The following is a 26,989-nucleotide window of genomic DNA, read 5'->3' as shown; positions in this document are numbered from 1 at the left end:
AATATAAGGCTTAAACTACTGAGGGAAAAAACCATAATGGTGCAGGGTGACTGCTGACTTTTATATCCTCACTGGTTAGAACATTAATCCACATCACAGCTGGTGACAGACCTTTTTAGATCATATGAGTATATTTTGTCATATAGAAATTGTCAAGTAATTTTGATTTTTATTTACCAAACATGGAAATAAAAAAATTTAGGAACAGCTCTCCTGTGTGACTGAAAGCATCTCTGCATGGCCCTTACAGATGTGTTTGCCTCAGACTCTTCCTCCTCTGCTCTCCATTTTTAGGTACATCAGTTATTCAGGTAACAGCTTCAGATGCTGATGACCCTACCTATGGGAACAGTGCCAAATTGGTTTACAGTATCCTTGAAGGTCAACCCTACTTCTCGGTGGAGGCTCAAACAGGTATTGTTAAACCGTTTCTTTGAGTGGCACCTCACGACCAGAGTGCATCGAAGTGAACTGAACATACTGACTGGACACAGCTGCTGCTGTGTCTGAGCAAAGCTTCCTGCTCTGCTGCAGGTTGGTCTCCTGGCATTTGCTGGAGCTTCTACACTAGAAAGCTGATGTTGTTTCTGTGTGTTCTGTATGCTGTGATGATTAAAAGGCTGTTTCTGTGCTCAGCTGTAATTCTCCAGGCCTATCCTCTGTGTGGAAGATTAGGGCTGCTTTCCTCACAGCAATGCTCAGAGAAAGCAGAACCTCCACCATCCCTGCAAATATTGCTGTGCTTAATGCACTCCAAATGCAGCAGCCAGGTTTTCATTAAATCTGTGCATGCCACCTTCCTTTGTGCCTGCAGGAATCATCCGAACTGCCCTTCCCAACATGGACAGAGAAGCCAAGGAGGAGTACCACGTGGTGATACAGGCCAAGGACATGGGAGGACACATGGGAGGCCTCTCAGGGACAACCAAAGTGACAATTACACTTACAGATGTCAATGACAACCCACCAAAGTTCCCACAGAGTGAGTACGAACAAAATCCTTCTCCCATCTCCTGCCAGGACCCATGTTTGTGAAATATCAGATGTACCCAAGGCTTGAAGAGGCAATAACTGATGGATTATTGCACCATACGTGAATAAAGAAGTATTAGTTACTCATTTTTTGTTGTAACATATGGAACTTTAGTGTCTGGATTATTTGCTTTTTGTTGCAAAGTGAGACATTTTTAGGGCCAGCATTAAATTGCAAAGATTTCTGACCCTACACTTCATTTTTGAAGCTACTGGGCCATGCTGTATAGCTTACATGAACAGAGAGACATGTATACATTCTTCAAGACGCATATTTACCATCGCAAAACAAACTAAATGTAACACAATTACTTTTTAATTGCTGAAGTGTATTTATGGAGGTCAAATACAGCATTTTTTTTATACCTGAGCAATTTACTTTTCACATATAAAATTAATCAGGGCTGACATTACCAGACCCAGTCTTCACAGCTGGGTAGAAGTACATTAGTGGGCCCACACATCTGTTCTGCAGCTCATCTCTGCGTGGGTTTGGGTTTTTTTGAGTGCACTGCAAACTCACTCAAAGCCATCTCAGCCCACCATGTTTCTCCTCTAAGCAGCACTTCTGACCCTGACATATCCTGGCCATGGCCATCCCTCTAACATCTCTAACAGCTCTTCTTCCAGTACTGCAGCTCCCTGGCTTCTCATGCAAGAGCTGAATGCAAAAATCTGTGTCAGCATTATTTACCCTTCAAAAATAAAATTATTAAATCATAAAAAATCAGGGTTTATGTACCTTACAAACAAACATTTTTCCCTCCACATCATAACCTGGGACACCAGTATTCAACATTTTGTTAACTCCATCAAATTATGGCCCCTTCACTGAGTGTTTTGCAAGAACACATTAAATTATCAGAAATGCCCAAAAGCAGTTCCTTTACTTAATCATTCACCCCCAGGTTAAATCTGATTTGGGAATGTTTTGTAACTCAAAACCAAGGTTTAGCTGTCTGTATAAACAACCAAATTACTGATATTTTCATTCTTATTTTACTTTTATTTTTTTTTTTTAATGCTCATTGCTCAAGCTGTTAATGAGTTATATACTTAAATTTTGGGTTCTTTGTGACTGGATTTAATGACCTATTTCAATGACATGTGGCAATTGTTTTTATGGGTTGTGGGAACTCAAAATGTCTCTCAGACATTTTTAGAGGTTCCAGGCCTTGGTCAGAAGCATTCTAGACCCTGGCAGACAACTGAAAAACAGCTGTGATTTTGAGTTTGAGCCATGGAATGAATTACCAACTTTGGAGGTGGAACAAGCAATCACAAAAGGTTAGATAGTATAGTAAAAGTAGTTACAAAGTAGAGGGGAAATTTTTTTAGTATTGTACAGGGGGGTTTTAACACCTGTACAGGGGGGTTTTCACTTTGTACATGGGGGTCAGAAGTTCTAAGATGGAGGAAAGTGGGCTGATCCTGTTCTTCCTCCTTCTTCTTCCTTACCTCCATGTTCTTGGTGATGTTGGCACTCACAGATTGGTTTAGAGTAGAAAAACACTTGGCAATGTAGGTAGTAGGTATTGGGGAATAATTGTAAACATGTTATACGTAATATATCTTATAAAAGATAGCAGCAGCCCTGGGCGGAGAGAGAGACGAAGAAGACAGCAGATAGAGAGGATGTCAGGGTGTGTGTGTGCCTCTACCCAGGCCGCTGATCAAATAGCTGCAGTCCAAGAACATAATCTGTTAGATAACTAGCAATAAACTGCCTTGAGAACGAACAGCTAAAGCCTGCAGAGTTTTTCTTTGGAAGCACGGGTTGGAGGAGGAATTTCACCACCACATGAGGCCCCAAAGCAAGGCTGGGGTTCTCACAATGGGTAATGAGCCAAGCCCCTGCCTCGTGTAAGTCTCCTAATGTTCCTACGGTGCCCATGGAGCAAAAAAGAGCAATTATAAAGGGGAACAAATGAGATTTTTTTTATTTTATCATCCTTTTTTTTTCCTCCCCAATTTATTATTGCTGATAATGTGGCAGAAAATGTTGACATAGATTTATATATTTAGGATCAGGTTATGTTATCTGAACTCTGGAGGGAGTTGGGAAACTTCTGGAATCAGTATTGCCTAAAGGACAACTGTTAGAAAGAGATTTATCCAGGAAGAGTGTTGCTCTCCTCTGGTGTCCCTGAATAACCAGGGAAACACCGGTGGGATGTTTGGAGATGGTTTTCCTACTGGGGCTTGCCGTGGGAAAGCCATTTATTGTTTGGCATAAAATCGTATACAAATTTGTAGGGAATGCTGTGCTCCAGGACGGCTTAGATGAATGGAGACAAGAGATCTCTGAAGGCTGCTCTTAGGATATCAGGTTTATTAGGGATGGAGAAAGGTCTTGCTTGGAGCTGCCAGCACATGGCAAGGCTTGAGGGGATGGGGGAGGGGAGAGACAAGGGGTAGAGAGGATGCTCTAGGAGAGGGTGGAAGTTCTAAGAGGGGAGAAGATCCAAGAGGGCGTCTGGCCCCTCGGAGACCCCTTATCAGGGGGCTTCAAGGTGGGCTGGAACAAGACTTTGGGCCAATGGGATTACAGATACTTGATGCTTCAGGGTAGGGTTACAGGTGTGGGATGAACCATACATTTTGGGGGGTGAGATCAAACAGTCCATTTGACTTTTGGATTTATCTGTAGGTAAGGGTATTGTCCAGCCAGTAGGGGGGATTGTTTTCATCCTTACTGTACTATTGTGAATCCTTTGCCAGGCAATTATATTTATCCATCCTTTCCAACACAAATTGGTACATATTCTCTGTGGTGTGAAATTTTACTAATTATTGTTGCTCTACAGTCACACTCCAAATTCAAGCCAGAGAAAGCAACAGATTTATACTTTAGCCAGCACAGCAAGACAGGATTTATCCAATTCACTGTATATAATTTATGCCTCTTGAATGAATGGGCAGAAACAAGAAACAGAGGTGAAGGTTTTATCATGAGTCACATGTGTCCTGGCTTGTAAGATCAGCATGTATTCTATTTGCCATCTGTTAGAGGTTGGGCAGTTTTCTTATCTCTTCCAAGAACAATGTCTCCCTCTGGGGAGAGATCTTCTGTTAATTGGCCATTGAATGACTCACTGCATGACTGGTAAAGTTCCATCATCCCATTGTGAGATGCTCCACCCAGAGGGAGGAGCCAAGCATCCCAACCTGCATAAAATCAGCACTTTTTGGAACATCAGAGCAGCCCCTTAGCTGTATTCCCAGTGGAGCAGCTTCTTCTCTGCTGGATTCCCAGAGGAGCAGCTTCTCCTCTGCTGGATTCCCAGAGGAAAACCAGGCCCATCTACTCCATCACCAGACCTTCAGAGAAAACTACACCCTTCTACAGACCACCTCTTCAGCAGCATTTCATCTGCCACTGCAGGAGCAGCCACCATTTAACTGAACTATTACCTACATCCTGACTCCTCAGGGTGTCAGGTTTCTGACTCTATCACTAGTTTTGTTTGTACTAATTACATTTTTTTTTAAATTTAGTTTTTGTTTTTCCTAGTAAAGAACTGTTACTTCCATTCCCATATCTTGACCTGAGAGCCTTTTAATTTTGAAATTGTGGTAATTTGGAGGGAGGGGGTTTACCTTTTCCGTTTCACAGGAGGCTCTTTCTTTCCTTCACAGACTCCTGTCTTTTCAAACCAAGACAGATTTTGGCACCCAATGTGAGGCTCGAGGGCATTGAGAGGGAAAAAAGGATTAACAGTTCTTAAGTTTTTTTTTTTGTTTTTTTTTGTGTGTATGCTGATACAGAAATATCTTTAAGTGTCACTATGTGGTCTAGTTTACCCTGGTTTGGGCGGCACGTGGTCGCAACTGTATTTCTCCCATTTGCAGTCCCTTATCTAGACATGGGTTCTATAACTAAGGCTACTGTGGCTGTTACCCAGTTTTGCTTAGGGGTTAATAAGGTGAGGAATTCATGGATCTTTAACTTCCTCTAGAAGGCAGGTACATGGATTCAGAGCTATCACACCCTAACTGTATGTTTTTGAGGTTACTTTAATAATGATACCTACTGCAAGGAAATGACACTGGGGGAAATTTTCTCCCAACCCTTTAACCATCTTTTTGGGTCTGCTGCACCAGTTTTCGAAGGGTTAAGATCCACTCTAAGTGCTAATGATATAATATAATGGGTGGTGTTGCTGATATGCCTGTTATATTTAGCACTCAGAGATAAAGGAAGATTAACCTGGATAACCACCCTGACACCTACACCAGAGACGAGGGATGCTGCAGCAGAGCCTGACACTGCCCCAGAGACTCGAGATGCTGCTGCTCCAGAGCCTGACCCTGCCCCACAGCCCACCTCAGAAATGAACCGCCCAGATTGGGTGAGGGTTCTGGTTAAGGAGATACGAGAGATGCTGAAGGAGTGCATTTTCCCAGCTGGAGAGAAACCTGCCCTTTGCCTTGAAGAGGGACAGTGTAATAGTACAGCTGTGGAACTCACAGATGTTACAACTGTCCAGGTTCCAGCTGAACCACAAAGGCAGTCACAGCCAGCACAGCTGCCCCAGTAGAAACAAGGAAGTCTAAGGTGAAAGCAGAGCACCCAGATAGGTATAGGAATGGAGGAACCTCACAACCCACAGGGGAGCCAGAGTTTACAATCATCACCGAGTCCCTGATGTACAAAAGTCTCCGTAACCTGCACAAAGACAATGTGTGATGAGGGCGTGAGGCTTATACTATCTGGTTACTCCAGGTCTGGGACCTTATGGGTACAGGAGTGCAGCTGGACGGTGGTGAGGCAAGGAACTTGGGACCCTTGCCCCAGGACTCAGGTATGAATCAGGTTTTTGTAAGGGAACCAGGGTCCCTTTCTCTCTGGGAGTGGATTTTAATGAGTGTCAGAGAGAGGTTTGTCCACAGGGAGAGAATGCAGGAGCACCATCATAGAATGTGCTGGAAAACCCTTGAGGAAGGGATCCAACAGCTGAGGGAAGTGGCAGTATTGGAGGTACTCTTTGGGAGGGATGGACAGCATGATAATGACCCTGACAAGGTCAGGTGCACAGGGCAAATGCTATGGAGTCTAGCAAATCTTGGACCATCTCATTACACCACTTTCATTGCAACAATTGATGCTGACACTAACTGAGAGACAGTGGGCTCTATTGCCAACAAACTTAGGAATTATGAGAGTATGATCAATGGCCCAATGCAGGTTCATATCTCAGCTGTGATTAAGGAGTTCAAAGAGGAGATGAGGGAGGAGATGAGGAAGGTTAATGCAGCACCTGTGCAAGTCACAGGCCCCAAAGTCAGAGCCCAACATTCCCCAGCTAGAGAGAGAGGGTACACCCCAAGGGCTAATCTGTGGTTCTTCCTGCGTGACCATGGGGAAGACATGGGGAGGTGGGATGGGAAACCCACTTCTGTCCTGGCAGCACGGGTCCGTCAACTTAAGGAGGGAAACTCTAACCGGGGGAGTTCCACCAAAGTGAAGGTAGCCTCAACCTCCCGTGACCAAGCTTGTGGGTACGATCTGTCAGATCCCCTTGAAGGGACCTCTAGTATGTATGCCCAGGAAAGGAATGATAACCAGTGTTAGAGGGGCCCTGTCTCTAGCCAGGGAGAGGCACGGGAAAACCGGATATTCTGGACAGTGTGGATCCGATGGCCTGGCACATCAGAGCCACAAAAATATGATGCTTTAGTTGATACTGGTGCACAGTGTACTCTGATACCATCGGGACACGTGGGGGCAGAGCCTGTTTCCATTGCTGGTGTGACAGGGGGATCACAACAATTGACTCTGGTGGAAGCTGAGGTGAGCCTGACTGGGAAGGAGTGGAAGAAACATCCTGTAGTGACTGGCCCAGAGGCCCCGTGTATTCTGGGCATAGACTTCCTCCAGAACAGCTATTACAAAGACCCAAAGGGACTCAGGTGGGCTTTTGGAATAGCTGCTGTAGAGGCAGAGGACATTAAGCAATTAAACACCTTGTCTGGACTGTCAGAAAACCCGTCTGCAGTAGGACTCCTAAGCAACGAGTGCCAATTGCGACCTCGACAGTGCAACACCAGCAGTATCGGATGGATTGAGATGCCGTGATCCCCATCTACAGAATGATTCGTGAGCTGGAGAGCCAAGGGGTGGTCAGAAAAAACCACTTACCCTTCAACAGCCCCATTTGGCCTGTGCACAACTCTGACAGAGAATGGAGATTGACTGTAGGCTATCATGACTTGAATGAAGTGACTCCACCACTGAGTGCTGCTGTGCTGGACATGCTGGAACTCCAGTACGAGCTGGAGTCCAAGGCAGCAAAGTAGTACGCCATGGCTGACATTGCCAAAGTGTTTTTCTCCATTCCTCTGGCAGCAGAATGCAGGCCTCAGTTTGCTTTCACCTGGAGGGGCGTGCAGTGCACCCAGAACCGACTGCCCCAGGGGTGGAAACACAGCCCCACCATCTGCCATGGACTGATCCAGACTGCACTAGAAAAGGGTGAGGCTCCAGAACACCTGCAATACATTGATGATATCGTTGTGTGGGGGAGCACAGTGGCAGAAGTGTTTGAGAAAGGTGAGAGGATCATCCAGATACTGATAGAAGCTGGCTTCACCATCAAGAAGAGCAAAGTCAAGGGACCTGCCCGAGAGATCCAGTTTCTGGGAGTGAAATGGTGAGATGGACGGCGCCAGATTCCCACTAGGTCATCAACAAGATCACGGTGATGTCTCCACCAACCAGCAAAAAGGAAACACAATCTTTCCTAGGTGCCATAGGTTTTTGGAGAATCACGTTCCCGAGTATAGCCAGATTGTGAGCCTTCTATACCTGGTTACCCGCAAGAAGAACGATTTCCACTGGGGCCCTGAACAGCAACAAGTCTTCACCCAGATCAAGCAGGAGATCGCTCATACTGTAGCCCTTGACCCAGTTGGGATGGGACCAGAGGTCAAGAATGTGCTCTACTCTGCAGCCGGGAACCATGGGTTGTCCTGGAGCCTTTGGCAGAAGGTGCCTGGTGAGACTCGAGGCTGACCACTGGGATTCTGGAGCCAAAGTTACAGAGGGTCCGAAGCCAACTACATCCCAACAGAGAAGGGAATCTTGGCTGCCTATGAAGGAGTTCAAGCCGCCTCAGAGGTGATTGGCACGGAAGCACAACTCCTCCTGGCCCCCCGACTGCCAGTGCTGGGGTGGATGTTTAAAAGGAAGGTTCCTACTACCCACCATGCAGTGACGCCACATGGAGCAAATGGATTGCCCTCATCACTCAGCGCGCCCGTATTGGAAACCTGAATCGCCCTGGGATTTTGGAGATAATTACGAACTGGCCGGAAGGTGAAAACTTTGCTCTCACTGACGACGAGGAGCAGGTACAAGTGACAAGGGCTGAAGAAGCTCCACCATACAACCAACTACCAGCAGAGGAGACCTGCTACGCTCTTTTCACTGACGGTTCCTGTCGCATCGTAGGGATGAACCGGAAGTGGAAAGCAGCCGTATGGAGCCCCACACGCCAAGTTGCACAAGCTACCGAAGGAGAAGGTGGATCGAGCCAACTCGCCGAACTCAAGGCCGTTCAGCTGGCTCTGGACATTGCTGAAAGGGAGAAGTGGCCAAAGCTCTACCTTTATACTGATTCATGGATGGTAGCCAATGCTCTGTGGGGCTGGCTGGGAAGGTGGAGGAAGGCCAACTGGCAACGTAGAGGAAAGCCAATCTGGGCTGCTGATATATGGAAAGACATTGCCTCTCGGGTGGAGAAACTAAAGGTGAAAGTCCATCATGTAGATGCCCATGTCCCCAAAAGTTGGGCTAATGAGGAACACTGAAACAACGAGCAGGTAGATCGGCAGCAGGAATAGAGGTGTCAGAGATAGACTTAGATTGGCACCATAAGGGGGAGTTGTTCCTGGCTCGATGGGCTTATGATGCCTCAGGTTATCAGGGCAGAGATGCCACCTACAAGTGGACACAAGACCGAGGGGTGGATCTAACCATGGACAGTATTTCTCAGGTTATCCATGACTGTGAGACCTGTGCTGCCATCAAACAGGCCAAGCGGGTGAAGCCCCTGTGGTATGGTGGGCGATGGAACAAGTACAGCTATGGGGAGGCCTGGCAGATTGACTACATCACACTGCCCCAGACACACCAAGGCAAGCGTTACGTGCTGACCATGGTGGAAGACACCACTGGATGGCTGGAGACTTTCCCTGTACCTCATGCCACTGCCCGGAACAGCATCCTGGGCCTGGAAAAGCAAATCCTGTGGAGACATAGCACCCCTGAGAGAATTGAATCTGACAACAGCACCCATTTCAATAACAGCCTTATCAACACCTGGGCCAGAGAACATGGTATCGAATGGATATATCATATTCCCTATCATGCTCCAGCTGCCGGCAAAGTTGAACGGTGCAACGGACTCCTTAAGACTACCCTAAAGGCATTTGGTGGGGGAACATTTAGAAACTGGGAAATTAACCTGGCAAAAGCAACCTGGATGGTCAACACCCGAGGGTCCATCAATGGAGCTGGTCCTGCCTAGTTAAAACCCTTGCACAGAGTGGATGGAGATAAAGTCCCTGTGGTACATATGAAAGGCATTTTAGGGAAAACTGTTTGGATTAATCCCACCTCATTCAAAGACAAACCCATCCATGGGATTGTTTTTGCTCAAGGACCTGGTTACACTTGGTGGGTAATGCAGAAAGATGGGGAAACCCAATTGTGTACCACAGGGAAACCTGGTCTTAAGTGAGAACTGGGTGTAAGATTTCATTGTGATGCAGATGGAAATAGAATAAGGGGCGGATAATGTCCTGTCTTGTAAGAGAAGCATGTATTCTATTTGCCATCTGTTGGAGGTTGGGCAGTTTTCTTATCTCTTCCAGGGAGATAAGAAAATCTCCCTCCAGGGAGATATCTTCTGTTAATGGCCATTGAATGACTCACTGCATGACTGGTAAAGTTCCATCATCCCATTGTGAGATGCTCCACCCAGAGGGAGGAGCCAAGCATCCCAACCTGCGTAAAATCAGCATTTTTGGAACATCAGAGCAGCTCCTTTGCTGGATTCCCAGAGGAGCAGCTTCTCCTCTGCTGGATTCCCAGAGGAAAACCAGGCCCATCTACTCCATCACCAGACCTTCAGAGAAAACTACACCCTTCTACAGACCACCTCTTCAGCAGCATTTCATCTGCCACTGCAGGAGGAGCAGCCACTATTTAACTGGACTATTACCAACACCCTGACTCCTCAGGGTGTCAGGTTTCTGACTCTATCACTAGTTTTGTTTGTACTAATTACATTTTTTTTAATTTAGTTTTTGTTTTTCCTAGTAAAGAACTGTTACTTCCATTCCCATATCTTGACCTGAGAGCCTTTTAATTTTGAAATTGTGGTAATTTGGAGGGAGGGGGTTTACCTTTTCCGTTTCACAGGAGGCTCTTGCTTTCCTTCACAGACTCCTGTCTTTTCAAACCAAGACAACATGAGAGAGAGTTTTCCTTCCATTTTTGTAATAACATCTCTGCTATCAATGGAAACCTTGATACCACAACAATTTTTGCCTTTTCGGTGGTTAGTTGTCCTTTCACATCCCTCCCTGAGCAGAGGGGTAACAGGTAGGAGGTCATGTTTATTATCCACATTATCCATGTGGGTTAAGGTTTCACAGCTGAAAGACCCTCACCTTTGCTGCTCAAAGCTCTTTGAAACAGAGCAGAACAGAACACAGCATTCCTTCAGGGGAGTGAAAATGCCAAAAATCACTGTGTTTATTTGGAACTCAAGATCAAAGAGTAAACACACAAGTGGGGAGCAGCTTGCTCACTTGGGGCATATGCCTATTTTCCCTGTTCTCTCTGGCCCAGGTGTGTACCAGATGTCGGTGTTGGAAGCAGCTGTCCCAGGAGAGGAAGTGGGGAGAGTGAAGGCCAAAGATCCTGACATTGGGGAGAATGGCTTGGTAGCTTACAGCATCATCGATGGAGATGGCATGGACATGTTTGAAATCACCACAGATTATGAGACTCAGGAAGGGGTTGTGAAGCTTAAGAAGGTGGGTGATGCCTACTGCTATATAGTGTTTTTTTTGTTGCTAACAGAATATTTGGTAATAATGGATTACTACCTAAGCTAAAATTAGTAAATGCAAATTTCACTTAATTGCTCAAGGTGTGATTAACTCTTAATATTCCATTTCCCCATTAGCTGAATTGGAATGGAAGAAAATAACCAAGAAGAGTTACATAAATACTGTACAGTGGATTAATTGCACAAACTAAATGAATTCATAATAAAAAGTCACGGTAAAATATGATGCCATCAGCTTCATTGTTAATGAAGTTTTGCTTAGAGCTGATAAGTAGCAGACATTCACTGTTGCTTCATGTTCAGTCTGAAAAGCCTCATGCCCTATAGTTTGAATTTTTCAGCTGTGCATTGTCCACAATAGTGTTCTGAAGGAGTCACAGGCTATGGAAAAAGCAGCAGAGGGGATTTCGCACACAGCCTGTCAGCAGGAACTTTGAAAGCATTATTAATTATTAAGCATTAATTTTAAATTGCAAATTTCAGAACATAAATTGTACTATTATGGAAGCATTATCATTTTGCCCTTTTTATCTTTGAGCTATTTATCTCTCTTGAAGATAATCAGAAGTCAAAGAAGAAGACCTTGTCAACTTCTGGTCAACCCTGCCCTGCCCTTTAGGGCAGACCCTTGTGGGGGGACCCAGAGGTCTCCTCTGCTCAAAATTGCCCTGGGTCAATTTCTGTCTCTGTTCTAGAGGTGGGAGTGGATTTTATGTGTGTTTTGAAATGTGAGTGAGCTGTCACTCCACTTCACTGGTGTTAACATACTTTGTGAAATATGGTTGTCACCTGCATGATCATTTTGAGGTGCAACCCTGCAGCCACTTCATGCCCATGCAGGTGAAGAGGCGCCATAGCTTTGATCAGGCTCCCAAAAGGACTTGTCCCATGGGTCATTATTCCATCTTCTCTTTGGAAAGTTTTATGAGTTCTGTGGTGGGAAAGAACTGCAGGAATGAAAGCACTGCAAACCATCTTTGCATTTTCCCCACTACCTGAATAATTTAACTTATCAGTATGCTATCTCATGGTGGACCCAGGAGCACTTCAAACCACATCCATGGGGAATGCCTGCCAGCCTGGATAAAGCCAGGCCTCTTGTGGGAGCGCCTTTCCCATCCTTTGCACTTTTGTGCTGCCTGGAAGGTTGGATGGAGACAAAATTTATATTTCCAGTACAGATGATTGATACAGCAAGCAAAAAGCAAGACCAGGACTCTGTGGTGATATTTTGAGTGCCTTCCTATGCTGCTCCATACATAGAATGTAGCTCCTTCCATTTGAGTCTTTATGTTTTTAAATACACACATTTCAGTCCAAGTTCACTGACAGACGCTCACCTTTGTTTGATGTCATTGAACACTAGGGCACTGCCTGCTGCTCTTACAGCCTGGTTTCCCTGACTCTGGAATGCCCTGTCCTCTTGTTTCTCACAGACCTTAGATTATGAAAGCAAAAAGTCCTACAGCCTGAAGGTGGAGGCAACCAATGTCCACATTGACCCCAAGTTCATCAGCAATGGGCCCTTCAAGGACACGGTGACAGTGAAAATAACAGTGGAAGATGCTGATGAGCCACCAGTGTTTCTGAAGCCAAGTTACATTTTTGAAGTACAGGAAAATGCAGCATCTGGTACTGTGGTTGGAAAAGTACATGCCAAAGACCCGGATGCTGCCAACAGTGCCCTAAGGTTTGCTGGATTTTCTGTTTCCTTCTGAGCATTGGCTTTTGGAATGGTTAGGCAAGTTCTGAAGACAGTGTGACAGATCTACAGACACCCAGAATATGGAAAGTTTAACCATCTAGCATTGTTTTTGTGCCTGTTCCACAAGCTGCCAGTTTCTTAAAGCCTGTATCACACTACAGCTATGTCAAATTAAAATATACTTAAGGGAATCTTTGGTAAAATCTATTCTAAATTAAATTTTCCACAAATATCTTGTGCTGTTATCCCAGCATGGATTTTTCTCAACATATCAAAGTCTAAGATATAGATTATGGATTGGGCTGGGAAATTGTTAAGTGTTAATTGTTAAAGACAAGCCCCCACAGGCCCCTACTTTCTGCAGTTATGTCGGACTGTCTTGGAATCACAGACTCATGGAATGATTTGGGCTGGAAGACCTTAAGGTTCATCCATTCCTACCCCCTGCCATGGGCAGGGACACCTTCCACTGTCCCAGGCTGCTCCAAGCCCCAGTGTCCAACCTGGCCTTGGACACTGCCAGGAGCAGCCACAGTTTCTCAGGGAAACATGTGGCAAGGTCTCCCAGCCCTCATAGTAAAGAATTCTTACAATAGCCTTCTGTTAGTTTAATTTTATTTGTCATGTTCTCAGTGTAACTTAAATTATGAAGACCTCTTTTGTGGGTATACTTAACATTTAAAAGAATTTCAATGTGAAGTCATGAAAGTCAGAGCTGTATAAAGCTGTAGAAATGTGCAGAACGTGGATAATAGCTGATAAATTGGTATGATCAATTAATATTCCAAGTAAACCAAAGATTGGAAGACTTAAAAGATCAACAAGATTAATATGAAACAGAAGATAAAAAAATATCTCAGTAGATACTTTTATCATGTTTTAGAAGAGAAGAAAATAAAGAGTGTATTAGGGCTTTGATATAGAGACTTCAAAGACTAGCATTTTCACTTATTACAAACATTCTGATGTACTGTTTTTCTAAATGTAGAAACCAACCAGGTGATTCTCCTTTTAAAAGAACACATATCGTCCTTTTGACAATGATATTGAGGGTCACAATAGGTGTACTACTTAGAATTATTTAGAATTAATAATAATATAGAACAAATCTGGATGCATGAAACTCCTAAGTTCGTCTTTCCTCTAATTGCTGACTTTCAATCTTCTTTAGATATTCAATTGATCGACACACTGACCTTGAAAGATATTTTGTTATTAATGCAGAAGATGGCAATATCAAGACAATAAAGGCTTTGGATAGGGAAGAAATGGCTTGGCATAATATCTCTGTCTTTGCAGTTGAAGTCCGTGAGTATTTCACTGAGGTATTTTAGAATCAGTGGTATGAATCTTGTAATCCTCCAATTGTCTGAGTTTGATAAACTGCAAGAAATCTCAGCAGAAATACCTCAGCATATTTGATCTTTCCCATATTTGATCTTTCTTTGGATGCAGTTTGGAACTGTTTTTTTCTTTTGAGGGGTTTTCCTGCTTCTGTCTCATATCAGTGTTGTCTCTCCTGCAGACAAACAGCACCAGGAAGCCAAAGTTCCCGTTGCAATCAAGGTCATTGACGTCAATGACAATGCTCCCAAGTTTGCGGCTGCCTACGAAGCCTTCGTGTGTGAGAATGCCCGAAGCAACCAGGTATGGCCTGCCCAGCACATCCTGTGGCCAGCATCTTCCTTGTTCTCACCACCTCCCTCTTCCCATCACCTCTCTCTGCCCACCACCACCCTGTGCCCACCATCTTCCCTGTGCTACCACCTTCTTCTGCCCACCAGCCTCACCTGGCCCACCTTCCCTTTGCCCACCACCTTTCTCTGTCCACTGCTTTGTGCCCACCATCTTTCTGTTCCAACTACCTCCCTGTTCCTACCACCTTCCTGTGCCCAACACCTTCACTGTTCCCAACACGTCCTGTTCCCACCGCTTCCTCCAGGCCTACCACCTTCCCTTTACCCACCACCTTCCCTGTTCCCCCCACCTCCCTGCACACACAGCTCTTCCCTCAGGGCATTAGCCCAGGTTTGTCCTATCAGCTCCAATGAGAGGGAATAAATGAACATTTGTTTTGAGGTTTTGACCAGAAAGCCTTGAGCACCCAGAAAGGCACTTTATTTCTGGACTGCTATCAGCAGTTATACAGTCCTTTGTGCATGGAGTGGGATTGGTGTTGGCTGGGAGTATCCACCAGCACAGGGCCAGTGGAGCTGGGGGCAGCTTTCCCAGTTGTGAGACTGGTTTGGATATTGCAGAAATACTCAGTGTCTTACAGGAAGAATCCCAGTGCAGTTCTTGTAGAGTTTACTCAACAGATTTATTCCTGGCAATCTATGAGGGAGAGAGGTTAGGAACATAGAGAAATACAGCTCTGCACATGATCTTTGCCTTTACAGTCAGTGTAGCAGTTTAAAAGAGACTTTCTCAGCTGCTGAGTTTTCTGCAGAATTTTATTTAATCTGTTGTGTTACCATTAACACATATTTGTGTATAAGAATGTTGAAGGTGTGTGCTTTTACAGCTGTAATTCTGGGGTTGTTAATGCAATAGTAATTAAAGATTGCCTGTTGTAGTTTGCAGTTGTCTCTGTGCTTCTAATTACTTATATTTGTATTTGAGGTGGCTTCTGCTATTTTACAATTCTTACTCAATAGCTGTCTCAGAACGCTGCTTGTATGTGATGTACCCAGAGGGAGCTGTTTGTTTACTGAGTGCTTTTCTTTTGCAGCAATTTATTACAATTAGTGCTGATGACAAGGATGACTCAGCCAATGGACCAAGATTTATCTTCAGTTTACCACCTGAAATTATTCATAATCCAAATTTTACACTCAGAGACAACAGAGGTTTGTGTGAAGATTCCCACTCTACCAGAATCCAACAAAATGACAAAGTAGAACTAATGGCCAATGTAATGTTATGCAAAAGCATTGTCATTAACTTTGGCAGAGTGTCTTTCTCCAAGATTTAGGGGAGGAAGGCAAAAGCATACAGCTGAGATGCAAGGATGTTCCTGGGAAAGTGGGATATTTGTTAACTCATGATGCTTTTGAGACAGGATGGGAATGAAGAGACTGAGTCAGAAGGTTGAGAGAGTAAAACTCTGATTTATTTCACAATGCATCGCTCTTTATACAGAGCTTTGTCCAGGCCAATTCCTTTGGTCCTGAAGTGAAAACAACTAACAACATTGGTGCACAGTGCATGACGCACAGTGGTAGAACTTAACTATAAACAATGTGAAAAACAAGAGAGATAAAAGACCTTATTTACCTTATTTTCCAACAGATTCCCAGGCTTCTGCCTTGTTAGAAACTTTCTCTTTTTGACTGAATCTGATACCTACATTCTCACTTGAATTTTCTTGAATGCATATTTTAAATTACATAGTAATAACCAACAGGAAGAATCCACTGCCATTTTATCTCCCAGGAAGAGGATAAAACCACTGCCAAACACTCAGTAAATGGAATTGGCAGATGTCCCTGATTTAGACAAACCTAAAACTAGCTGAGACAGCATAAATCATTAGGCTGCTTGTATTTGTTTACCACTGTGCCTGCCAGCTTTTGTAAATTATGAATCATAAGAGACATGGGCTAGATTCCCAATGGAATCAAATCAGTGCCCAGTGCAGGAAATTAAATGGTGATTTGTGCTGTGGAATATACCTGTGCTGGCTGTCTCAGGATCTGGATATCCTGATCCCTTTGCCAATCTGGTATTCACAAAATAGAGCTTTGCACTCTGATGGCGAGATGTAAAAGAAATTTGTAAGCAAAAAACCTCAGGCCTGGGTGAATGTCAAAATTCAATTGATCACAACATAATAACATCAGTGACCCAAACTTGCCAGAGGCTGAGGGAGCCAGAGGAAGTGGGCAAACTGAAAAAAAAAAAAAAAAAAAAAAAAAAAAAAAAAAAAATCCAGATACATGATTTCAGTAAAAACTGTTCTGTTGAGGCACACTTTATATCTCTCTCCACATCTGAAGGGAGGGCAATTATCATTACAGTTCCCAAACAAAACTCTGTTATTCTTGACTGATCAAAGTAATACTGTTGCCTGGTGCTTGACGTTTGTACATACATAGCAATTCATAATGGAGCCAGTGCAGGGCATATATTTAAAGTAGTAAAACACAAGTTTTGAAAAATTCATGGGTGTATTTTTAGAGAGGAGTAAATCAGCACGTATTCTTTGCTTGAGACCCAGAGGCCAAGTTTTGCTATAAAATACATTTTATGGTCACTACATCAAACTGAAAATAGATTATATTTTATAATCTAGCAAAGGAAGTGCAGCTCAGAGTGGAGATACTCTGAGTTGTATTATGGTTCCTGACTCCAGCTAATCCCACTCATCCTTCATTTCCATAAACTGACAAATTTGTTACTGACAAAATTCACCCAGATAAAAATGTGTTGTAGTTGAAATTATGATGTCAGTTTGGTATAAGGTTTCTACCTGACAATAATGCAAAAGGTTATTTCAAGAAGATAGGATTAAGGGATTGAATCTTCCCACATAATTTTCTTTTTGTGAAATAAATATTCTGAGAAAATTCATTCATTTCCATCCTTTCTTTCCCTCATTTTGTTCAATCCTCAATGCAATTATCTTGTTAATTTACATATTCTTGTGAGTTTTTAAAAGTTATACTTGAACAAAGTAAAAAATTTAAAATTCTGTGTACTCCTATATAAAAAAACTTCTTAGGGAGAGTGTGTTACCATTTGCAAGTCAAATATTGTCCATGGTCATTCAAAGTTGTTTTTTTCAGTGGTAAGTCTGAGTATTTTATAAGCCATGCCACAGCTTTCAGAGGGAATTGCTACTTTCAGAGAAAAATGGCTTTATTAACTGTGGAGAACAGTTAATGAAAAATCCAGTGTTTGGGCCTATTACAGAACTTTAAAGTGAATACAGTCCCATAATTATCATTTAATAGAGTTTCTTTTTACCAGCTCCTGAAAGTAATCACATATTGCAGTAATCCAAAAAAGCATAATCACATTCTACATCCTATTAATAGCCCACTGTGTTACCAAGTCTTTAGCTGAGCCCATCTCCCATGGAAAACACAAGATAATGGCTTAGTCCACGCTGGGATAAAACACAGAATTACTTTTGCACTGTTTCCTTATATTATAGCTCATAAACAAACAGCACTGTCTACCCAGGCTCTGCTCAGTTCTGCTCCCACTGAAGTCAGGCCTTCAAAACAGCAGCAGAGGCTCATGGCACTTCACAGCAAAGAGGCAGATTTTGAGTATATGGATTTCCTGCTTTTGACCCTGCTGGGTCCTGTGCTGAAATGCCCTTTCCTTGAGCTCCCTCAGCCCAGCATTACTGGAATGGCTGCAGTCCCAAATTCACAAGATAGAGCTTTGCAGAGCCTGAAATTAAACTTGTGAGCCCCAAAAATCAGTGACTAAATTCTACTTTTTAAATTCAAACATGTGCTTCACACTTTTTCAGCAAGAAAATTTTGAAACACACAAACAATCAAGTCACAGGATTTTGCCATGGATTATCCACAGTGATTGCCACTCCTGGTAAGGTAAAGATTTTAGACAGCTGGACCCCTGAAATAGTTTCATTTTCTAACTGAATCAGCCCTCACACCTCATACCTCATAGTTGAGAAAGTTCAAACTGCAGTCAGCTCCTGTAATCTAGAATACTCCTTACACGACCTATGTGCTAACAAGCCCCCAAAAACTAAGCTGCATTTGCCTATGCACAGGAAAAAATGGAAATCATCAATAAGATCACCAGAGAAAAAGACAAAAATCAAGGGTCAGAGAGATCAGTATAAGTATCACCAAGAATAATGCAATTTTAGCTTCTAATTGTGAAGATTTCATGGAGAGCACAGGGAATCTTTGCCTGCAACATCTTTGAATATTGGAAAGCCAAGGCAATAATAACTGGGAAAATGTGATATTTTGGGAATGGCCTTGAGATGACTGTTCCTTTCCTTTTTGTGTTAACTCCCATTGTGTTCATTAGGACTGACAGTCAAGTAGCTCCCATATGTGTTAAGTAATAGTTTTAAGCTGGTATTGACATTTAACTTCTGTTGGCTTAAAAAATGCCATTTTACCAGGATTATAGTTCTACTTCTGGGCCTTGAAAATAATAAAAAAGCAAGGATGAGAATATTAGCTGGGATTATATGTTATCTTTTTTCTAGGTAAGAAACGGGGGCTTTTTCTTCTTATGGATATTATGTTTCTACTAAATGCAAGAAGTGAACCTAAACAGTAAAAGGAAAAGTTGAAAAAATGACCTTTTAGACTGGATGTATTGTAGTCCTTTTTAAACTTTAGCCAGGCATGTTGATTAGATTTTTCTTTTTAAAAATTTATGTTAAACCAAAAATCATTTCCCATTAAAACAGATAAATCAACCATTGGCTCAAAATCAGGTTTTTTTAGTATAAGTGACTGCAGTGGACCAGGCCAGTCTGTATAACATCTGAATAATTTGCCATCCTTTTCTTAATTTTAACTAGGAATGCTATTTCAGCTGACAAAGGCAAGAAAAATAAAATATAAGAAATGTATAGCCAAAGACTATATATACTAATACATGTTATTGTCATTACTTGCACATTGCCTTTGCAGCCTTGAGGCAGCTGTAGTTCAGCCCCCTGTTAATGTTCATATTTTTTGCCACAAGAATAATCTGCCCTGTTGTGATTTTTCATTTAATGGAGCAGATCTTGGTTATCCCATTGAGGAAATTAATTATTAAGTGCATTTTGGAGGACTCTGGGGAATATTTTGTTCTGGATCAACATATTAATTTAAGTTAGCTGATAGGCTAATAGATATTAGATGTTGTATTCTATCTGCACCAAAGTGTTACAAGTCCATTAATTTAAAGTCCTAAAATAAGGCTTTTGTCATGCAGACATTGATATCACCAAGGTCCTGTAAAAAATTGTGCCTCAAAGTTTAGATAGTGCATGTAAACATTCAGGAGATTAGTAGGACTCTGAGGGAGACACTTAACAGCTCCAAAAGGCACAAGTAATAAACAATCAGATCTTTATCAGTGTCTCTGTCCTTAGCAAGTGTGACATTGTGCAAAGGAGAAGTTGACAAGCTCATTTGTACCCAGCTGTTGTTTTTGTGAAACTCAACACCAAAAAGCAACAGTTCTGTCACACCCAGGGGGCCATTCAGGGCACCAGGGGTGTGGGCTGTCAGCCAGGGGCAGCTACGGGGGATGGATTCATTTGGTGTGTAACAAACAGCTCCAGCTTAAATATTCCTCTTTTCTGGTGAAGTTCCTGGGAGAGTAAATCTGTGCAAACATCCTCCTCATCCCATAGATTTACCAAATTTGGGGGTAGTTTCAGACCTTGTCCTACATCAGGGGCACTGCCTGCAAGGGTGGTTAATGCAAGGCAAGAACACTTTTCTTTGGGTATAATTTATTCACAGATTTCCATGGAAATCACAGTGATTAGGTCATTAGGAGAGGTTTTATGGTTTGCATTATTAAATTCTGGGATTTATGCTGACTCTTCAACAGGAAACAATTAATCTGCAAAAGCCTGAGGCAGCAGTAATGTAGATACCTTTGGAGATGAACAGCCCTCCCTCAGCAGATAAAAGAACTGGTCTTTTTTTCCCCCCTTTATGTTATACAGTGAAAAATAAAGAACATAGCAAGCCAGGAAAGGTTGTATGGACTAAATCTTCAGTATAAACTGGCTTTTGAAGGTCTGAAAACCATGGATGTGAATACTTCACTTTATTTACTTTGGGATGTGTACAACTGATATAAACTTTGGTTTAGACTGAGCTGAGAAAGAGAGCAGGGGCACAAGGGAGCCCTGTTGGTGCTTCCCTGAGAACAGGAAGCACAGGCTGCCTCAGCCCAGGGTGTCATCTCACACTGTCCCCTTTCCAAGGTTTAAGCCAGAGGAAGTATGCAGGACCATCCAAAATGTCCTGTGCTGAGATGGCAGCTTATTTTCTGTCCCCTGCACCATGGCAGGTCACTTCTTGTGAGGACAGTGGGAACAGAGTTACATCAATACTGCCAGGAGTTGGACTCTTGGATCCCTGTGGTTCTCTTCCAACTCAGGGCATTTTTGATTTTGTGATTTAACTCTTCCTCACATCCATGTGATACAAAATGTGCCCAGATATACTGTGCATGTATGATCAAGCTCTCTGAATTCTGGCTTTGGAAGTTTGGGTGAAAACCAGATTCTGATAAAATGCTGTTACCTTCAGCATTTGTTACTGAAACAACAAGGCTCAAATTTGCTCATACACAGAAAATATTGGCTTTTGTTATGGTGGGAGTCTCATTATCAGATCCCATTTGGGGACAGTGTCTACCATGCTTTTATATGTGATACCAAGAACACATAAGGGAGATATGGGTTTTACTTTTACCCCTCCATTGAACACTTTAATTTTGGAGAGACACTAAAACCAGATCAGGCAGCAATAAGAAGGTCCAGACATTTGGGTAGTTGAAAAAATATTGTGAATTTCTCAGAAAGTTACAGATACTAAAATGTGCTATCAGACAGAGATTATCTGTGTTGCTTGTGTTAATTAAAGAATTAAAACTGAGATTAAAACTGAGTGTGGTGCTATATTAATTAAATATAATCATGTAATGGCTGTTGGGTCATTAGGAAGGCAGCACTTTCCACTGGTTTATTGTAGAAATAACTCTAAAGCCAAAGAAAATTGAGAGTTTTTGCAGCGAGATAATTTCCTTTTCAATATTGGCTAGGAGGACAACCCCGTGGAAGAATTAATGATGATTCTCTGTCTTCTTCAACCAGATAACACAGCGAGTGTGCTGGTCAGACGGGAAGGGTTCAGCCGCCAGAAGCAGGATTTGTACCTCCTCCCCATCGTGATCAGCGACGGCGGCGTGCCCCCGCTGAGCAGCACCAACACGCTGACCATCCGCGTGTGCGGCTGCGACGGCAGCGGCTCCCTGCTGTCCTGCAATGCCGAGGCCTACGTGCTCAATGCGGGGCTCAGCACCGGCGCTCTCATCGCCATCCTGGCCTGCATCGTCATTCTCTTAGGTGAAAAATGTTCCTTCCTTGCTGCTTGGCTGGGCTTGTGTTAAAAAAAATCTTGCCCTCAGCTCCAAGATGGAGAAATAAATCTGAATTTTTCAGCTTTTATTTTTGTAGGGAGTGTTGATCTGCCTGGCTGTGAGAGGATCTGGGCTGAGCTCAGTGTGGCCTTGCAGGGCAGGCCTGAAGGAGCTGCAGGAAAGATGGAGAGAGACAATTGACCAGGGATGGAGGGACAGGACACAGGGAATTGCTCCCAGTGCCAGAGGGCAGGGTTGGATGGGATACTGGGAATCAGGAATTGTTCCCTGGCAGGGTGGGCAGCCCTGGCCCAGGTGCCCAGAGCAGCTGTGGCTGCCCCTGGATCCCTGGCAGTGCCCAAGGCCAGGTTGGACACTGGGGCTGGAGCAGCCTGGGAGAGTCAAAAATATTCATGGCAGGGGATGGAATGAGATGAACTTTATGATCTCTTCCATCCTAAATCATTCTGGGCTTCTGTGATATCTTCAGTAGCAAACACCAGTGTATTTGCATAGATCTGCTTGGAGAATGTCCTTCTGTGGCCTAATGCCAGCTAATCAGGGACACTGCTTAAAGGAGGTCATGACATACAGTTCTAAGTTTTGTGATCTTCCCTGGATGGCAAGTTCCTTATTGAAGTCAGCCAGGATTAATGGCCCCTGCCAGCTATTTCCCTCAAACCTATCTTGTGTTGAAGACAGATGAGTGGTTTGGAAGACCTGCTATTAAGAAAGTGCTGCAAAATGTTTCTTGAGGATTTGGAAAAAAAATTACACAATATTTTCTAATTTCCCTGTAGTATTTTATAGTGTGTCCTTTCTCATATACTTTATTTTATAGAAATTTGAAGTGAGAATGCAAAACAAATACGTCTTTGGGGGTGTTGCTTAAAAAAATTCCATTTTAATGGAAACGACACTTTGGAATTAGAGTTAAATTTTGGGCATACAAGAGAGGATAAAGATTCATCTTTGTTTCGTTGCAGATATTCATGTGCTTGGGCTGCTCAAAGGCAGTGTCACAGTGTTCTGCAGTACTTGGGGCCCCACAAGCACTTCCCTTGAATTAGTGTCGCAGTAATGAGCCATTAGTAAGAGCCCTGGCATGCAGCTCAGACAGAAAGCCTCAGATCAGTGTGTTTAGTTCTGTGTACAAACATCTCTGCTTTTTCCTAGCAAGCAGCACTAAAAATGCAGAAGTTTGCAACAATCCATCAGAAAAGCCGAGGGCTTGGGGATGCAATAATTACTTACAAAGGAGCTGCTGTTTGACAGTGCGGTCTAACCCGCATTTTTTTTTTCCCCAGTCATTGTCGTGCTGTTTGTAACCCTGAAGAGGCAGAAGAAAGAGCCCCTGATCGTGTTTGAGGAGGAAGATGTGCGGGAGAACATCATCACGTACGATGATGAGGGCGGAGGTGAGGAGGACACGGAGGCGTTTGACATCGCCACGCTGCAGAACCCTGACGGCATCAACGGTTTCATGCCCCGCAAGGACATCAAGCCCGAGTACCAGTACCTGCCCAGGCCGGGGCTGCGGCCCGCACCCAACAGCGTGGACGTGGATGATTTCATCAACACCAGGATACAGGAGGCTGATAACGACCCCACTGCACCTCCCTATGACTCCATCCAGATCTATGGCTACGAGGGCAGGGGCTCCGTGGCTGGGTCCCTCAGCTCCTTGGAGTCAGCAACAACAGATTCTGACTTGGACTACGACTATCTACAAAACTGGGGACCTCGATTTAAGAAACTTGCAGACTTGTATGGCTCCAAAGACACTTTCGATGATGATTCTTAACAATAAAGTTTAAGATTTGGCCTTAAGAACTGTGTCCGAAGTTCTGAAGAATCCAGAGGAAATGTAAGCAGGTATTTTTTTAAAAACAAGAGAAATCTCATTTAAACATTTAAGTTTGACAGAGAGGATTCCTTTGATTAAAAGGACATGAAAGTGGTAAATACTGTGAAGTACCTTCTCCTACAAAAGGCAAATCTGGAAGTTCGCTGCCAGCTTCACTGAAGGAAAAAACCCACTTAAGAAATGCGAGATATTTAAATGAAGGAAAATGCTAAAAGCGAATCTACAAATAAGGGAAATCTTTTATGTGTTATGAACATCTAAATCTTTTATGTCAAAGAAGCTTCCACAAATTAGAAAAGATAACAGTTCTGAGCTGTAATTTCGCCTTAAACTATGGACACTCTATATGGTAGTGCATTTTTAAACTTGAAATATATAATATTCAGCCAGCTTAAACTCATATGGTGTATGTACAGTACAATGTACAATTACTATGTCTCTTGAGCATCAAACTTGTTACTGCTGATTCTTGTAAATCTTTTTGCTTATTCTTTCATCTTAAACTAATACATGCCAGATATAAAAACTCTGTCTTGTTCGGTGGAAGGCACCCTATTTCTATGTCATTTTTAATGTATCTATTTGTACAATTTTAAAATTCTTATTTTAGTATACATACAAATATCAGTATTCTGACATGTAAGAAATGTTACAGCATCACACTTATATTTTATGAACATTGTACTGTTGCTTTAATATGTGCTTCAATATAAGAAGCAGACTTTGAAATAAACTGATTCTTTTTTAATTATTGTTCTGGTTATTAAGCATATAAGGAAAAACATAGTGTTTCTAATGTCCCATTTATAGTTCTGACTAATTTACTACAATTGTGACCTTTTAATAGCCTTATTTATTATGTGTTTGTAGATGGTTTGTTGCTTTGTTAAGTGATTATTTAAAAATCAAGTACATTTTACAAATGTTTTTTAGATTAAAACAAATATAACGTCTGGTGAACATTTTGTACCCTCTCTACAGCTTGTGGCTGCTCCCAGAACACAGTAAGAATCATCATATAGTCCTACTGTGTGTTCTGGATTAAATTAAGTGTAATACTTTTCAAGATGTCCCATGTAATATGCATTTATCTTGTATCTTAGAGATTCCCGAGGCTTCAGGAGTGGCTTTGTGGGTGGACAGGCGTACTCTGCGCTTACACTTTACTCCAGCCTTGCTGAGCTTCTGCAGGTTCTAGAGACTGAAATCTGACCCAGTTTAGCTGTGACTTCCCTAAGGACTGTTCTACCTGACAATCACCTTACCTGAGTAGAAATTAAGATTTTGGTACTTAATTCCTATTTTTCTTTTGTTTTTTTTTTTTTTTGGTTTTTTTTTGGGGGGGGGTGGGGGGGAGTTGTTTGGTTGTTTGGGGTTTTTTTCTAATTTCCAGTAGAATAGCATCATCTGCAGATTGGGAAATATTTTAATTTGTGACAACAGAAATACAGAATTGCTTTCAGAATTGTTTTTTGTAATGCATGTTTTTAATCCAAAAAGGAATCTAGAACTTTTTTTCTTTTAAGTATTAGTTCAGAAGGAGCAAGGGATTGGGATATGTTCTGCACATCAACATTTTCTTCATCTGCGTACAGCTGTACCTCTGCTCAATTCAATATAGTTGGTTGTTTAGGGTCAGAGATCAGCAGCTGCAATATGGGAAGAGGCAATAAATAGAAATTAACTACATTTTCCTACATTAGTTTTACAGACCCTGTCCTTCATTTGCAGTCAGGTACCAAACTGCTTGATCTGAGAGGAAAACTGATTTGTTGGTGTGTTGCTTTTCTGAAGATCCCCCCCATATATGTAGTTAGATTAAAATTTAACTCCTTAAAATGATGACTGATGTTTCAGCTCTATATCCATAACATATTCACTTGTGCCATTATATCCCTATGTTTTATAAGGCAGAGTTTGCTAAATTAGCAGATTTGCTCTATGTTTATTGTAATATTTCACTTTATTATAGCTGTATGCATTCTCTATAATTCTATAGTTTATTATTAACCTGGTTCAAATTTCTTTGGTTGTTTATTTTTCTCTGTTTATAATCCAAAGAATATTTTGCTAGATTTGCACATATCTCCATTATAAATTTAAATAAACATTTAAAAAAAGAGAGAAAAGAAATTAGTATCACATTGAAATAAAATTTAAAAAAAGGTAATTTGTAGGATTCCATCCTCATTGATGCTATCTGGATTTCTTTCACTTTTGAGCAAGTTTTAGAATTAATAACTGCATTTTCTAAATTTTTTATGTTTAATTTTTAAGAAGGACATTGTCAACTACATTTTTTAATAGTTTCATATGCTTTGAGTTTTAGTCTCTATTGTTTGTAGCTCTCTCGTAGATACTTGGAAATAAATTTTTTTTCTGTGCTGGTTTTGTCCTTTTTCATTTGATTATTTTTCCACTTCTCAGTGAACATGCAATTATGGTAGTGCTTTTTTAAGTTAGGCTTGCTAATCTCAGCCAAGGCCAGCCCTGAAATGCTGGGAATTACCTTCACTCCAGACTGTTGGCAGCACCTTGGACGAGCAGCGTATTCTGGCACCATGGGACATTGCTTTGTGTTGAACTTCACCACGGCACTCGCAAGAGCCTCGGGTCTTTAATCTGAGCTTGGTAAAACCTAGCCCAACATGGAAGCTCTGAGTTAGTCCCAACACACCCAGGAAGTCTGTGGGCCATAGGCTGCAGCCTTCCCAAAAATCTGGGCCACCTGGGAAAGGATTCACCCACTCCAGTTACTTAAGCGCAGTGGCACTGCTTTCCCCAAGAACAGAGCCTCACATCCATGGAAGACAACTGAAAGGTTAATTACAACCTCAGTGGGTCTGGAGAAAACCCTAACCACAAGGAGGATCACCTCAGCTGAGCCAGGTAAGGCAGGGGACGGTGGCAAGTGAAGATAGTGCTTTGGCCAGCTTTGCTGCTTGGAAGTCTTGCCTGAGGATCATTTGCGGGGCTACAACAATGCCCCTCCAAACACCATCAGTAACAGACAGCCTGACTCTACCAGAGGGATTTTTTTAGTGAGCTGAACCAATCCTGAGCTGCAACTGGCAGAACTGCTCAGCTCCTGGTCTAGTTGGCTGTCACCAGGAGAGCAGAAGGCTGAGGTGCCACGGTGTCTCCGCAGTGCTTTGGAACACCGTTTCTCCTCCTGGCAAGAAGCAATTAGGGAAGAAAGTGCAGGGCTGC

The 26,989-nt window shown here is 42.6% G+C and overlaps 1 protein-coding gene across 5 annotated transcripts in view; it reads left to right on the top strand.

The window, feature by feature from the left end:
* The window catches only part of CDH11 (cadherin 11), a 90,827-nt gene extending 64,664 nt beyond the window's left edge, over positions 1 to 26,163 (top strand). For all 5 annotated transcript variants that reach the window (XM_077786249.2, XM_021534737.4, XM_085589354.1 and 2 more), the window contains 9 exons: positions 295 to 414; positions 815 to 982; positions 10,892 to 11,079; positions 12,551 to 12,804; positions 13,991 to 14,127; positions 14,345 to 14,466; positions 15,551 to 15,668; positions 21,647 to 21,898; positions 23,220 to 26,163. In XM_077786249.2, coding sequence (XP_077642375.1) covers positions 295 to 414; positions 815 to 982; positions 10,892 to 11,079; positions 12,551 to 12,804; positions 13,991 to 14,127; positions 14,345 to 14,466; positions 15,551 to 15,668; positions 21,647 to 21,898; positions 23,220 to 23,716 — 1,856 coding nt within the window. In that variant the 3' untranslated portion in view covers positions 23,717 to 26,163. The remainder of the gene's footprint in view (positions 1 to 294; positions 415 to 814; positions 983 to 10,891; positions 11,080 to 12,550; positions 12,805 to 13,990; positions 14,128 to 14,344; positions 14,467 to 15,550; positions 15,669 to 21,646; positions 21,899 to 23,219) is intronic.
* The last annotated feature ends 826 nt before the right edge of the window (positions 26,164 to 26,989 follow it).

The sequence above is a fragment of the Lonchura striata genome, chromosome 11 (assembly GCF_050655825.1).
Source record: "Lonchura striata isolate lonStrDom1 chromosome 11, ASM5065582v1, whole genome shotgun sequence".
NCBI classification, from domain to species: Eukaryota; Metazoa; Chordata; class Aves; order Passeriformes; family Estrildidae; genus Lonchura; species Lonchura striata.
Note: the sequence above shows the minus strand (reverse complement) of the source record. Positions and strands in the feature narration are given on the sequence as shown.